This window comes from Carcharhinus amblyrhynchos, chromosome 11 (assembly GCF_965287045.1).
Source record: "Carcharhinus amblyrhynchos chromosome 11, sCarAmb.v2.hapA, whole genome shotgun sequence".
NCBI lineage: Eukaryota > Metazoa > Chordata > Chondrichthyes > Carcharhiniformes > Carcharhinidae > Carcharhinus > Carcharhinus amblyrhynchos.
The window spans coordinates 24,365,794-24,378,253 of NC_137334.1; the positions used below are offsets into that span (position 1 = coordinate 24,365,794).

The window sequence follows — 12,460 nt, forward strand, 5'->3', positions numbered from 1 at the left end:
ATTAAGGATAGCATCAGGGTGGTAGCAAGGGATGATATAGGAACCAAAGAGCAGAAAGTGGAATCGTTGTGGGTGGAGATTCGGAACAGCAAAGGGAGGAAGACGCTGGTGGGTGTCGTCTATAGGCCCCCGAATAATGATCTGGAGGTGGGGCGGGCTGTTAACGCGCAAATAAGTGCGGCGTGCAGGAATGGAACGGCGATAATTATGGGGGATTTCAATCTACATATTGATTGGTCGACCCATGTTGGACGCGGAGGGCTCGAGGAGGAGTTCTTGGAATGCTGCCGGGATAGTTTCCTTGAACAGTGTGTGTTGGAGCCGACGAGGGAGCGAGCAATCTTGGATCTGGTGTTATGTAATGAGGCGGGTAGAATTAGGGACCTCGTGGTGAAGGATCCTCTTGGGGAGAGTGATCATTGTATGGTGGAGTTTCTGGTGCAGATGGAGGAGGAGAAAGTGGGTTCCCGGACACACGTCCTTTGTTTGAACAGAGGGGAGTACGGTAGGATGAGAGAAGAATTGGCGAATGTTGACTGGGGTAGCGCGTTGGAAGGCAGGTCTGCTGAGGAGCAGTGGAGGATCTTTAAGGAGATCTTTCTTGGTGCTCAGCAGAAATTTATTCCGATGGTTAAAAAGGACCGTAGGAGGAGAGGTAATAAGCCGTGGATAACGAAGGAGGTGAAGGAAAGTGTTAAATTAAAAGCGGAGGCATTTAGAGTAGCTAAGAGTAGTGGGCGAGAAGAAGATTGGGAGAGGTTTAAATGTCAACAAAGATTGACAAAGAAGTTGATAAAGAAGGGTAGGAGAAACTATGAAGCTGGGCTAGCGCTTAATATAAAAAAGGATAGCAAGAGTTTTTATAAATATATAAAAAGGAAGAGGCTGGCTAGGGTGAACGTTGGGCACTTAGAGGATGAGAGGGGGGACTTAGTGGTAAGGGATGGGGAAATGGCTGAGGTCTTGAATAACTTTTTTGTTTCGGTCTTCACGGAGGAGGACGTGAATAATTTGCCGGGTGTTAGCGATGGAAAGGTGGTAGGACTGGAGGGTCTCAATGACATTATTGTTACTAAAGAGGCGGTGCTCAACAGACTGGAGGGACTGATTGTGGACAAGTCCCCAGGACCGGATGGAATGCATCCGAGGGTTCTGAAAGAAATGGCGGAGTTGATAGTGGATGCCTTGGTGGCTATTTTTCAAACGTCGCTGGATTCTGGGGAAATGCCGGAAGATTGGAAAACGGCTAATGTTGCGCCGTTGTTTAAGAAGGGTGGCAGGCAAAGGCAGGGAATTATAGGCCGGTTAGTTTAACGTCTGTTGTAGGTAAAATGTTAGAATCCGTCATCAAGGAGGAAATAGCAAGGCATCTTGAGGGGAATTGCTTGATGGAGCAGACACAGCACGGTTTCGTTAAGGGGAAGTCGTGTCTGACAAATTTATTGGAGTTCTATGAGGATGTGTCTAGGGCGGTGGATAGAGGAGAGCCGGTGGATGTGGTCTTTCTTGATTTTCAGAAGGCGTTTGACAAGGTACCTCACAAGAGGTTATTGCAGAAGGTAAGGGGGCATGGAGTTGGGGGTAGGGTGTTAGCGTGGATAAAGGATTGGTTGTCAAATAGGAGGCAGAGAGTGGGGGTTAATGGGTGCTAATCGGATTGGCAGTTGGTGACTAGTGGAGTGCCCCAGGGGTCGGTGCTGGGGCCTCAGCTATTTACCATTTATATAGATGATCTGGAGGAGGGAACCGAGTGTATGGTGTCGAAATTTGCTGATGACACCAAGATTGGTGGAACGGCAAATTGTGCGGAGGGTGTGGAGAGTCTGCAGAAGGATCTAGATAGGCTGGGCGAATGGGCCAGGAAATGGCAAATGGAATTTAATGTTGGCAAGTGCAAAGTGGTCCACTTTGGTAGGAATAATGGTAGGAAGGACTATTACTTACGTGGCGAAAAACTGCAGCATGCGACAATGCAGAGGGACCTCGGGGTCCTTGTGCATGAGTCGCAAAAACCCAGCTTGCAGGTGCAGCAGGTGGTCAGGAAGGCTAATGGGATGCTGGCCTTCATAGCGAGGGGGATTGAATATAAAAGTAGGGAGGTCTTGCTGCAGCCGTATAGGGCATTGGTGAGGCCGCAGCTGGAGTACTGTGTGCAGTTTTGGTCGCTGCACTTAACGCAAGGATATTTTGGCCTTGGAGGGAGTGCAGAGGAGGTTTACTAGGTTGATACCGGAGTTGAGGGGGTTGAGCTATGAGGAGAGGCTGAATAAACTAGGCTTGTACTCGTTAGAGTTTAGAAGAATGAGGGGAGATCTCATTGAGACATATAAGATGATGAATGGGATGGATAGGATAGAGGTGGAGAGACTCTTCCCGCTCAGAAAGGACAGTAGGACTAGGGGGCATAGCCTCAAGATAAAGGGGGGGGTGGTTTAGAACGGAGTTGAGGAGGAACTTCTTCACTCAAAGGGTGGTGAATCTCTGGAATTCTCTGCCCGTTGAAGTGGTGGAGGCTGCCTCGCTAAATATTTTTAAGACGCGGGTTGATGGGTTTTTGATAAGCGAGGGGATTAAGGGTTATGGGGAGAGGGCAGGAATGTGGAACTGAGCCACGACAGATCAGCCATGATCTTATTGAATGGCGGGGCAGGCTCGAAGGGCTAGATGGCCTACTCCTGATCCTATTTCTTATGTTCTTATTACCTCCTCAAAGTACTCTAACAGATTTGTCAGACATGACCTCCCCTTGACAAAGCCATGCTGACTCAGTCCTATTTTATCATACACTTCCAAGTACTCCGCGATCTCACCTTTAGTAATGGATTCTAAAATCTTGCCAATGACCGCAGTCAGGCTAACCAGCCTATAATTTCCCCTCTGCTGCTGCCTCCCTCCCTTCTTAAACAGCTGTGTTGTATTTGCTTCTTTCCACTTCTCTGCTACCCTCCCTGCCTCCAGTGATTGCTAATGGCACCATCAATGCCTCCACAATTTCCTCAGCTTTTAGAATGCTAAGGTGTAGTCCATCTGGTCCAGGTGATTTATCCACCTTCAGACCTTTCAGTTTCCCCAGAACCTTCTCCTTGGTGATGGCCACTACACTCACCTGTTCCCCTGACTCTCCTGGAGCTCTGGCATCCCACTGGTGTCTTCCACTGTGAAGACTGATGCAAAGTAACTATTCAGTTCTTCTGCCATTGTTTTGTTTCGTATTATTTCTTTTCCAGCCTCATTTTTCTGTGGTCCACTGTCTATTTTTGCCCATCTCTTACCTTATATATTAAAAAAAACTCTTCCTATAAATGACTTAGTGGCATTCCTCTGCCCTTTCCCTATTTCTCTGCACATTGTTTCCAACAGGAAGTTCCTACAAAACATTTTGAAGGGGGTTTGTAAACAAATGTGGAAGTTTGTTTAAAAAGTCAAATGATAGAAGTTTATGGAACAGAAGGCAGCAGTTTGACCTTTATTTGTGCTGGCTGTTTGCAAGAGCAATCTAAATTTAATACCACTTCTCTCTCTCTCTCTAAGGGGGTTCTGCTTCAATATTTATTGTGGACAGAGATCAAGCATATACATACACACCACAGAAATCCAAGTCAGTCCTTTTTAAACAGTATTATTTCTTTACAGTGTATACTGTGCATCCATTTCAGTTGTACAATTGCCTGACCTTGCAGAAATAACCTTAAAATAGAATATTATCTTGAAAGGAGCAGGGATTGTTTCACAAGGTCAGTGTTGGCTTTAAGGAGAGAATTACCTCAAAATCTATATTGTACTTATTATCGTGTGGTGACAGACATAGGCACAATCAGCAAATGCTACTGTTCATATTAAAGATTTGGTCAGCTCCATTCGAGAGATTATTTTTGACATAATATCACATGCTGTGTATTAATCTGGCCATTCGTGTCCGAGCTTCAGAAGCATCTTCCACTATGGTCCATAAAGCTGATCTTCAGTGTACTTACTAATGTACTATCGACTGCTGACATTCAGGTAAACATTCAGAAAAAAGGACTTTTTGCAGGTTTTTTTCCGGCAAATTTTCAGGGTGATTTGATGCTGAGTGCACACTTGCTGGTCTATCAAAGCTTGCTGAACACTCTGCTTGATATTAACTTGTTTTATACTGCTGTCTGCGAGGCTGAGATATGTAGGGGGCATTGCTGCTGGAATCGTTTTTTCCTACGAATGTGGCTGTAATAAAGTAGATAATATGATAATGGAACTGAGGTTTCACACCGTAGCCGATTGTTCTCTTCACAGCAGACTTCCCTCGGCAACGATGAAGGTACTTACATGTCACTCACAAACTATCCATTCTAAAACCCTGTGTGTGCCAGACCATGCAAAAAATAATAAAGACACATGCATTGAAAAAATCAGTCTGTGCGCAGTAAGAAAATTGAGAGGTACCATTGCTTGTCAATATTCTTGTAAAGTTGAATAACTTAAAAAAAAACATTTTGAGTAACTTTGAATGTTAAAAATTCAGCCGATGTTAATCAGGATAGAAGGCAAGGAACTGGATGCTGGTAGTCATGTGTATATTAGCATGATGTAGATGCAGTTACATAAAGAAATCTCTTCACAAAAGGTTTTTGAAATATACTTTTTTTAAAGTTTATTTACTAGGGTCACAAGTAGGCTTACATTAACACTGCAATGAAGTTACTGTGAAAATCCCCTAGTCGCCACACGCCAGGTGCACTGACGGAGAATTTTGCATGACCAATGCACCTAACCAGCACATCTTTCAGACTGACAGAGGAAGCTGGAACACAAGGAGGAAACTCATGCAGACATAGGGAGAATGTGCAAACTCCGCACAGTCAGTGACCCAAGCCAGGAATCGAACCCGGGTCCCTGGTGCTGTGAGGCCACAATGTGGCAACACCGGTGTTGGACTGGGATCAGCACAGTAAGAAGGCTCACAACACCAGGTTAAAGTCCAACAGGTTTATTTGGTAGCACAAGCTTTCATGGTGTCATTCCTTCTTCAGGTGAAGGAGGAGCAACACTCTGAAAGCTTGTGCTACCAAATAAAACTGTTGGACTTTAACCTGGTGTTGTGAGACTTCCTACTGCCTTGTGAGGCAGCATTGCTAACTACTACCTAGCCGTAACTTACATGCAGTAGTGGAGGAAAGTATGTAGGAAAGATATTGTTTGGAATTTGAGCAGAAGTTTTGGAGCATTCAATTGAATAATAAGAACATAAGAAATAGGAGCAGGAGTAGGCCATCTAGCCCTTCAAGCCTGCCCCGCCATTCAATAAGATCATGGCTGATCTGAAGTGGATCAGTTCCACTTTCCCACTTTCTCCCCATAACCCTTAATTCCCTTGTCTGTCAAAAACCTACCTACCCGTGACTTAAATATATTTAGCGAGGTAGCCTCCACCACTTCAACGGGCAGAGAATTCCAGAGATTCACCACCCTTTGAGTGAAGAAGTTCCTCCTCAACTCCAATCTATACTGCACCCCCCCCCCCCTTATCTTGAGGCTGTGCCCTCTAGTCCTGCTATCCTTTCTGAGCAGGAAGAATCTCTCTACCTCTACCCTATCCATCCCTTTCATTATCTTATACGTCCCTATAAGATCCCCCCTCATCCTTCTAAACTCCAACAAGTACAGACCCAGTCTATTTAGTATTTCTTCGTAGTCCAACCCCCTCATCTCCGGTATCAGCCTAGTGAACCTCCTCTGCACTCCCTCCAAGGCCAAAATATCCTTGCGCAAGTGCGGCAACCAAAACTGCACACAGTACTCCAGCTGCGGCCTCACCAGTACCCTGTACAGTTGCAGCAAGACCTCCCTGCTTTTATATTCTATCCCCCTCGCTATAAAGGCCAGCATTCCATTCGCCTTCTTGATCAGCTGCTGCACCTGCAGGCTGGGTTTTTGCGACTCGTGCACAAGGATCCCCAGGTCCCTCTGCACCGTAGCATGCTGCAGCTTTTCGCCCTTTAAATAGTAATCCCTCCTCCTATTATTCCTGCCAAAGTGGATAACCTCACACTTGCTAACATTATATTCCATCTGCCAGGTCCTCGCCCACTCGCTCAGCCTATCCAGATCCCTCTGCAGACTTTCTACACCCTCCACGCAATTTGCTTTACCAATCATCTTCGTGTCATCTGCAAATTTCGTCACCCTACACTCAGCCCCCTCCTCCAGATCATCTATATAAATGGTAAGTAGCTGAGGCCCCAGCACCGATTCCTGCGGCACTCCACTAGTCACCAACCGCCAATCAGAATAGGACCCATTGATACCAACTCTCTGCTTCCTATTCGACAACCAATCCTCTATCCACGCTAACACCTTATCCCCAACTCCGTGCTCCCTAACCTTCTGTAGCAACCTTTTATGAGGCACCTTATCAAACGCCTTTTGAAAATCTAGAAACACCACATCCACCGGTTCCCCTCTGTCTACCGCACTAGTCACATCCTCATAGAAATCCAATAAATTTGTCAAACATGACTTCCCCTTAACAATTCTGTGCTGCGTCTGCTCTATCAAACCATTCCTTTCTAGGTGCCTCGCTATTTCTTTTTTGATGATGGATTCAGTGATTCTTCTTTGATGATGGATGAAGTGGTTTATTTTTCAGTTGGTGGCACAGGCTCCATTAGAACTTGATGCCAGGCAATAAAAACACTGCTGCCGTTTCTATTCAAGTCCGTACAAAGTCTTGCTGCACAAAACATTTCCACTGGATTCAGTCACTGCCCCACATGACAGTCAGATGAATACCATTTATTATTTATTCTTGGGCAGTGTGTGTCGCTGGCAAAATTGGGATTAATTGTTTATCCTCAATTAGCTGAGAAGTCTGTGGTGTGAATAGTGGTGGTCCTTATGGAGAAGGTGCAGTGTGTGTAGAGGCTTAGTACAGCTATGTGGTTTCTGAGTATCTTTCTGCGGGTAATTGCTGAGGCAGGATTGACAATATCTTTCCTGTGTGAGAAAAGCAGATAAAATAAATGAAACAGCTGAAGCTGTGACGACTCCCTCATTGCAACTGTCCAGAACATTCTGGGAATCAGATACACACAAACAGCTTGCTGGTCCATGGAGATACTACCAATGTACACCAACACCTGAATACATTCCTACTGAAATACTTGTAATAAGATTGAATAACTAGCAGATGCACTGTGTCCTTTCCCTGGCATCCAACGTTCACACATCGCCCATCACTGCTCCTATTTTTCACAGGTACGAGGCACCAGCTCCATCATCCCGTTCAAACATCCTTTGAAAACAAATAACAAAATGATAACTCAGGTTTCATAGCCAGTGGTGGCACAGTGGTTAGCATTTGGCCCATCGAGCCTGCACTGACGACAATCCCACCCAGGCCCTATCCCCGTAACCTTATGTATTTACCCTGCTAATTCTCCTGACACTAGGATCAATTTAGCATGGCCAATCAACCTAACCCGCATTTCTTTGCTCAGTGAGAGGAAACTGGAGCACCTAGAGGAAACCCACACAGACCAGGGAGAATGTGCAAATTCCACATGGACAGTGACCCAAGGCCGGAATTGAACCTGGGCCCCTGGCACTGTGAAGCAGCAATGCTAACCACTGTTCCATGCACATACATGGTCGGGAGAGCAGAGATTTACACTCCATCTGACTTCTCTTTTCCATTGTGGGTGAAGCAGACTGCCAAGTTACTAATGCCCCCTTTCAGCACATTCAGACAAGGATTGATTTCACTCCCATTCCTTTGTTTTATGTTCAAACTGCTGTATCTCAGAGATGAGTAAAGCTGTGCTAGTTTTTACTTGTGTTTGTTATGCAGTACTAATAGTCTGTACCCTGACATCATCTGTGAAGAATAAAGGATTAATTGCTGGACAGGATTTAACTTTGCAGTTTAAGGTCAGACATGTGAGAGCTGAACATTATTTGAAACTGACCTGATTAATTTGCTATTTAAATTTGCAGTGATTCCACAGAACTCATTTCAATGAAAGGAACCCTTATTCTGCTACATTTAGCAATTGTATAAGATTGAAAAGAGAGGGACCAGGATGATTCTAATTTCTACAAGGTTGATACTGTCCAAAAAACAATTCAGCTAATTGTACTTCAAGCAGAACGCTCAGTCTCACCCCAGCACTGTCCTAGCTGCTGTTACAGTCTCAATCAAAACCCATGGACTCTGAAATCTGAAATAGAGAAAATATGTAAATACTCAGCAGGACTGGTGTCGTCTGTGGAGAGAGAAGCAGATTTCATTTCCATCAGATTTCTCCACATGTTCAGCCTGATCATAGAATCCCTACAGAGCAGAAGGAGGCCGTTTGACCCATCGAGTCTGCACCAGCCACAATCCCACCCAGGCCCTATTCCCATATCGCCATGCATTTACCTTAGCTAGGCCCCTGACACTAAGGGGAAATTTAGCACGGCCAATCAACTTAACCCACCCATCTTTGGACTGTGGGAAAAAACCGGCGCACCCGCAGGAAACCCACACAGATACAGGGAGAACGTGCAGACTCCGCATAGACAGTGACCCAAGCTGGGAATCGAATCTGGGACCCTGGCGCTGTGAGTCAGCAGTGATAACCAATCTGCTAATTATTTCCACCATTTACTGCTTTCATTTTAAACTGTCCATATCTTCACCACTGCACTCAATTTATATTCCACACATTGCTAACTATTTACTTAGTCATTGAGTTTTACAACATGGAGGAAGGCCACTCTGCCTACCAAATCCATGCTGGCTACCCTTAGAGCAATCCAACCAGTTCCACTTTCAATACCCTTAACCCTGTAAGTTTATTTTGCACTGTACCCATCCAGTTTCCCTTTGGAATCATTCATTGTAGCATTTCATGCACAGAAAGTTCCAAGTCATTATTACATGCTGCAGGTGAAACATCCTTCACCTGTTGAACTCCCTGTATCTTTGCCCAAATCATAAATCCTTCATTTTAAGATATTGGGAACAGCTTTTCCTTGTTTATCTTCTGCCATCTTGCTGCCCACTCACTTAAGACTTTGGTTTCAGCGTTTGGCTTGTTTCCTTTGCTAATTGTCACGGACTAACTGGATATTTTGAGTGAGAGGATTAATAAATATCCATCTTCATCTGTCTCACAGTCTATTGAATCTGTATGTTAGTTATTTATCTTTCACAAGAACACAAGAAATAGAAACAGGAGTTGGCCAGCAGGTCGTCCCAGCCTGCCCCGCTATTCAGCACAATTATGGCTGATCTATGTCGGCCTCAACTCCTTTTCTGTGCCATTTCCCCATAGCCCTCTATTCCTCGATCTATCAAGTTCTTATTCACCTCCATTTCAACTACTTCTAATGATTCAGCCTGCATCAGCTTTTGAGGCAGAGAATTCCGGAGATTCACCGCTCTCTGCGAGAAGAAATTTCTATGCATCTCAGTTTTAAGCAACTGGCCCTTTATCTTGTAGCTGTGTGCCCTGGTTAGAGCCCCTATGCTTATATCTTGCTATTCAATGCCATCCATCAGTAGACTACTGGGTTCCATATTTTATTCAAGTCAATGTATGAGGGTCTTTCTCACTCTCTCTCCTCTCAGCTGCTACTGTCATTTTGTGATATTTTCTGCAGATTTGAGCACGTTGCTCTGTGCTTCAGAATGCAACTTATCTACCTCCACAACTTTAAAAGAATGTGCCAAGGTTGGTGCCAGCCTTGTATATTTGAGTAGTGGGTGCCTTGCCCAGGACTAACCAATTTAAAGTTATGCTCAAATTATCATCAATCTGTCCACTAGTCAGCATTGAAATCCGTCCTAAGTATTCGTAATTCTGTTGAATTCAATTGAACTGTTTTGAGGACATCCTATACATCAAACCCAGCAATCTATTTGCATTTACATTTCATATCTATTTAGATTTATATTTACTGTAAAGGTTAATGTGAATATTGTAAACGTAATTTTTAAAATAGCAGACAAGTGCAGGTTGTGAGCAGTGGAACAGAGGTTATATTTCACAAGTAATTGACCTTTTAACTTACTAATTCTTCATGATCAGCTTTGTCCATGTGTTACAAAGTTTATTTGTAGGTTTCAGATAAAAATGCCAATTGGAATTGTGCCAAATGGTTCACAAAAATGTGGTGAAAACCTGAGGAGTGTGACTTTTCAGCCACAATAAATGAATGCCCCTTAGCATTACTGAGCAGTTTCTTGTGTGTTTGACAGCATGACGCATTAAGTAAGAAAGTGAAATTCTGACAGCAGCGTAGCAGCTGCTATTAATAAGAAGTGTTTTCTATTGTTGACGAAAGAGACATGCTGTTAAAACTTTTCCTCTTTCACTCATTAAGAGTACGAGAACACCAGATTTCAATTTGGCATTTGGCCTGATGAGTGTAAGAGGAAAAGCTTCAACAGTAGATTTATTTTTTCTTTCAGCAATATTCAAGAAATGTTTTTTGTTGGGAGTTATGAGGAAAGATTGGGAAAACTGGGGCTCTTTTCCTTAGAAGGACGGAGATTAAGGGGGGATCTGATAGAGGTGTATAAAATAATGAAGGGTATAGATAAAGTAAACAGTGGCAAGCTTTTTCCTAGATTGGAGACAAATATCACAAGGGGCCACGGGCTTAAGGTGAGGGGGGAGAGGTATAATTTGGATGCTAGAAGGAGGTTTTTCACAGAGGGTCATGGGGGTATGGAATGCACTGCCACATAAGGTGGTGGAGGCAGGCACGCTGGACTTGTTTAAGGTTTACTTAGATAGACACATGAGCGAAACAGGGATGGAGGGTTATAGGAGGCTGTTTTAAATAAGGATCAGAGCCTCGGGATGTTCCTGGAAATCTACTGTTACATGTGTTGACGTTTTTTTCTCTATTACTCCGCAGGTGCGCCAGTCCACCTCGTTGTCTAACGAGGGGCATGCACACAGTGGGTCATACGTGGGCTGCTCTTGGATGTTTCGAGAGTAGCCTAGTACTTCACGTCGTTTGTGTATGCTTAAAACTGGACCAGCAGATAGGCACCACAACAGCTCAGTGACTATCACTGTTAGCTGTGCAGATACATGGATTTGGACCAGTGTCTGTGGGAGTTTGTGCATTCTCCTTGTGGTTGCGTGGGTTTCCTCCGGGTGCTCCGGTTTCCTCCCACACCCCAAAGATGTGCTCTTAGGCTGATTGGTGTAACAAATTGCCCCTAAATTATTCTCCCCTTAATCTGGTTTCCAATGGGGGTACCATAAGCATAGACATTGGTCAAGGGTGGAGGAGGAAAAACACATTGTTAAGATGGCGGCGTGGGCTCGTTGGGCCGAAGGGCCTGTTTCCTGTGCTGTGTTGTTCTTTGTTTATAATCTAGTTATTATAATTGTGTTTTTTATAACCTTGTTAAAGGTTAGTGCCAGCAATGCATGGTGTCATCATTTGGGAGAAGATCTTATATCTCTTACATTTTGTTTTTCTTGTTCCAGCCAACTGAAGCAGCGCTAGAACCACAACAGATCCAAGCCTTTGACCAGCTCCGACGCCTCTACAAAGGACCATCTCGGGTACGATCTTAATTCTCCTACTGTTAATTACACTTTCCTGAAACGATGTAGCTCTGTAGAAAGCAATGCTGTTTATTATAAAGCTAAAAGACAGCTATGAGTAACCAGAGATGGCACTGCAAGATATGTGCTATTGATTTACATCTGGAGAGGCAGCGGAACCACACAGTATCTGTCTTGTCTCTTGCACTCGAGTTCTAGGCTGTGCATTGTCTCTCAAACATCTGATCTTTAAAAACAATTCTGACAGGGAGATTTTTGTTATTTTCAAGTGTGTTTTTGTGCTTAATAAGTTGAATGGCAAGGACTGCGGAATTCTCCATTTGCCAGTTCAAGCACCCAGCCATGGCCTGGCGCATCCTAGGTTAGGTACAGTGAATAGTAAGATGCACAGTAAAACCATCTCTGGCCCACACACAATAATGTGCCCCAACCTCAGAAGAGAATCTCGCGCTATACCAGTGCAACGTTCTTTAGTCACTTCCCAGACATACACCATTGCCATGTCATGTTGAAGTGCAGCAGTTTTGTGATTATAGGTCTTACTGACTAGAAACGGATTTTTCTTTTTCATGTAGAGTTTATGTTTTAAAACTTCATACATATAATTCTAAATCACTGTGCAGTGTGAATGTTATTTACTTCTCATTGTCAGATGCTTTCAGACCTGTTGAGTTTTTCTAGCATTTCCCGTTTTTATTCCAGACTTCCAGCATCTGCAGTATTTTGCTTTTTGTCACTCTATCCCCGCATGTTTCTGCCACTTAAGCTGCTTTGAGGATTGGATACTGGGCAAAGGTCAGCAGACTAAAGCTCAGGTATGAAAACAGCGGCCATAGCGAACTCCATTGTGTAATTAATTTACAGGGAGTCGTTTTAATGATGACTTCTCTTAAAGAACAAACTCTGCA

At 44.1% G+C, this 12,460-nt stretch overlaps 1 protein-coding gene across 2 annotated transcripts in view; it reads left to right on the forward strand.

Moving 5' to 3' along the window:
* The window catches only part of vps8 (VPS8 subunit of CORVET complex), a 599,989-nt gene that overhangs the window by 556,848 nt on the left and 30,681 nt on the right, over positions 1-12,460 (forward strand). For both annotated transcript variants that reach the window (XM_080198763.1, XM_080198764.1), the window contains exon 45: positions 11,472-11,549. In XM_080198763.1, the coding sequence (XP_080054889.1) occupies positions 11,472-11,549 (78 nt within the window). The remainder of the gene's footprint in view (positions 1-11,471; positions 11,550-12,460) is intronic.